At 35.5% G+C, this 3,432-nt stretch overlaps 1 protein-coding gene across 1 annotated transcript; it reads left to right on the top strand.

Moving 5' to 3' along the window:
• Positions 1–453: 453 nt before the first annotated feature.
• Positions 454–3,161, top strand: LOC107047007 (the record flags this gene model as incomplete). The annotated part of the gene is made up of 5 exons (XM_015269734.1): positions 454–654; positions 1,909–2,230; positions 2,422–2,569; positions 2,870–2,976; positions 3,034–3,161. Coding segments are annotated over 5 exons (906 nt in total), but the record flags the coding sequence as incomplete, so codon positions are not given.
• Positions 3,162–3,432: the final 271 nt, after the last annotated feature.

Below are 3,432 nucleotides of genomic sequence, written 5' to 3'. Positions count from 1 at the left end.
CCCCCCCCCCTCCCCTATTGAAGATGTATCTGCTCATATAATTGTCTTATCCAGAAAAAATTAGAGGTCGATCGCTTGTTTCAATAACTTCCGGGTAGAGTGGGACTGATATATAGGCTGGGTTGGCGTGGGTGTGAACCGTCATGGGTTAGACCAATAACTTATCGACCAATCCCCTTCTTTTATGAATTATCAAAAACTACAAATAGTAAAATTCCTATGAAAATTCCCGAGGGAAAGCTGAGAAAATGTTTATTAAAATTGAATAAGAGGCGAGCAATATCGGAATCCATTGGTCATATTGTAATAGAAATAATTCGATTCCAAATTAATTTTTTTATCGTACAATACTGAAAAATAATTTTTTTGGTCATTTATCTTGGATTCTTTTTTTTGTGCTATTTCTATAATGAAAAGTTTCGTTTCAATAATTTTTCTTTTTCATCCCCGTAGTCTATCGCTGTAGGATTTGGCTATTATCGAGGAGCCAAAGCTATCCTTTACCAAGCAATCTTGTTACGACTTTTGCAATTGGCACCAGGGCTCAAGGATGTGGAGTTGATCATATCTGACTTTGAAAAGGCGGCCCTCAAAGCTTTCCGATTGGTTTTCCCTCGAGCCAGGATACAAGGTTGCTGGTTTCATTTCATCAAAGTAAGTGAAATAAACTTTTTTTTTCAGCATGGGGCCCCAGAAATTTCGTCCAATCTCTCCAAGATTGAGAAAGTGTGAAATCCTGAGTCGAAAGTCCCTTCTCGCCTTTTGGCTCTCGGGCTTTTTTTTAAGTTGAAATAGTATAAACATGACTAAAATTTTGAATATGGAAATCTAAAATAAATTTGAAATGGAAGGTGATACATATGAATGAAAACGATTTAATTGAGTTCGTGTTCAATTGACAGTTCAGTATTATTGATAATAATTAATTCATGAATCGTAAAATAACATATAGTCTTATAACAAAATGTTTTCGCGGTCAGGCAAAAGATTAAAATGTAGAAAAAAATCTCAATAAATTAAACGTCAGAAGATTAATTCCAAGAACATTCAAATATTAAATTAATTATCAACAACATTCCTAGGGGAGAGGGGCAAAGTAGAACGATTTGTCTTTCCCTGAATAAGCACACATTTTTTCATTAAATAACTGAAATCTAGGTTAATTGGAACCCAATCAATATTTCCCTTTTTTTTTAGGTGAATTATCTTTCAAAAACTTAAGTTTTCCATGTTTCCCTGATTTTTCACCCACTAAATTTTTGGTGACTACTAAAACCACAAGATTTTCAAATTCTTAGTTTTCTAGTGGCAACTATAAATTTTTCTGTTACATGTCATTGACATAACAAAAATTTTCAAAGAATAATGGAAGGCTTAACCCTAGTCTGGTCATCCTCCGCGAACCAACGACTTGGTCAGGTCCGCGGGGAAACGCCCCCGTGTTATTTAGGCCAGGACGTTGCCAAATTCACTGTATACTGCCCGGACGCGTTTAGCGAGTTTCTGGCAACGTCGCGTAACGGGCACTCACGTTTAATGTGGGAAAAAATCATTCCTCTCTTGGAAATAATTTTTTTCTTCATGAATTTTGGGAATTACATTGTTCTTAAATTAGTATAATTTTATAGACACTTTAATGGGAAAAGTCCAATTTTTTAGAAATTTTACAGTCAGCCAATCGATGGCAATTCACGAAAAACAACGCACTGTGGTATTTCCCTCATGCGTTGACCAATCTAGGGTTAATTGCATTCTATTTTGGCTCTATCGCTTTCGGCTCATATTTTTTTGAAATATCTCTTGAAAATCTCTTCCAGAAATCAAATAATAAATTTTTTTGTTGATGACCATATACATAACGATGCCGTTGTATGAAAGGAATTGCTGCATGTTATTCTTCTATTATAGGCCATGTCAGGTGACTGGAAAAAGCTAAGTCTCCAAAATGCTCCATCTGAACCAAAACTCATAGCACATTCCCTGGCACTATTACCACCCCATCTCATACCTCTTGGAGTTCAAATTGTGAAAGACGTATGTGCTTTATACAATGGAATTTTCCCGAAGCTCAACGTATGGTCTAATTATATCCAAAACGAATGGGGAGGAAAACCAGAAGTGGTGTCAGTGTTTGGTTCGTGCATTAGAACCAACAATGATTCAGAAGCATTCAATCGCCACTTCACTGCTAGAGCTGGTGATCGGCACCCACGAGTTTATGCATTTATTCGTGAGTATTTAATGTCCGATTCACAAAAAATGGAAAAAAATGTTGACTGAAGGATCTTCAGCGATAGCCGATTGAAAATTACTGCATGAACTTACAACGAATTTGAATGAAAAGAGCTATGAATGAAAAAATCATCTAAACCCGGCAAATCTTAGGTAGGTGTTCCACAAAAATGGTATTGAAAATTTCAGGAAATCTGCAAGATGTGATTCAAAATGAGGTGATTAATCTGCAACATTTAGAAGGAAATATCCCTGTCGTTAAAGTAAAAAACCTGGAGGAAATGTTCAATAAAAATATGAATATCATCAAAGCCCAGCAGAGTCTCTCGTCAACCAGGTAAAGGCAATGCCTATAATCATATTGATTGACATTTATCATAAAAAAAAATTATGAATCAACCTCTACGCATTATTTTCCAATTCCCCCTTGAGGGTATTTTGACCTTTCGCATCGAGGGAATGAAATACCTAACATGTTTGAATAATTCATCACTGTTCAGTGTAGATCATCACTTCATTGGGTTAATGTAATATCTAGATCAAAAAGTTGGAACAACCCTTAAAATTGAGCATTAATTTTTTTTTATTTGCATAAACAATGATGAAGTCAGATGTATGTACACTATTTGTTCCCTAGGCCCAGTCCACAAGGTGTATATAATTTCATGAAGCAGCTTCTACCTCCACAGTTATCGAAAATAATTGATGAGGAAAGATTGAAATTATCGCAGGGAAATGTGACAAGTAAGTTGAACTTTTTAATACGTTCCGAAGCACGTTAATAATAATTAATTTTTGCAGAGACAACCTTCATGAAGAAGTCAAAGAAGAGGACTGCTGTAAAATCTTCTGTCGAGGAGGAGGAGGAGGAGGAATATGGATGCAAAGCGTTTTTATTTCTATCAAGCAAATATCAGAAAATTAGATAAGAACTGTCTCTTAAATGAAAATGAAACGATATGGAAATGACCAATTTTTTAATTTACAGCTAGGAGGAAATACCAGCGTAAAACGACTGCTAAATAAATGGGAGGAACTTGGCCGAGTGACTGGAATGTTCAAGATGAGCTCAAATTCGCCGAAGCGTCAAATACACTGTCTCATGATATTGAGCATTATGTGAAACACAACAAGTTTATATATTCATAACTGTGGTATATTAGTATATTTCGTTACGAGTGCGGAAAAATGTTTTTTCGC

The sequence above is a fragment of the Diachasma alloeum genome, unplaced genomic scaffold (genome assembly GCF_001412515.2).
Source record: "Diachasma alloeum isolate Michigan unplaced genomic scaffold, Dall2.0 Dall_scaffold_13206, whole genome shotgun sequence".
NCBI lineage: Eukaryota > Metazoa > Arthropoda > Insecta > Hymenoptera > Braconidae > Diachasma > Diachasma alloeum.
Note: the sequence above shows the minus strand (reverse complement) of the source record. Positions and strands in the feature narration are given on the sequence as shown.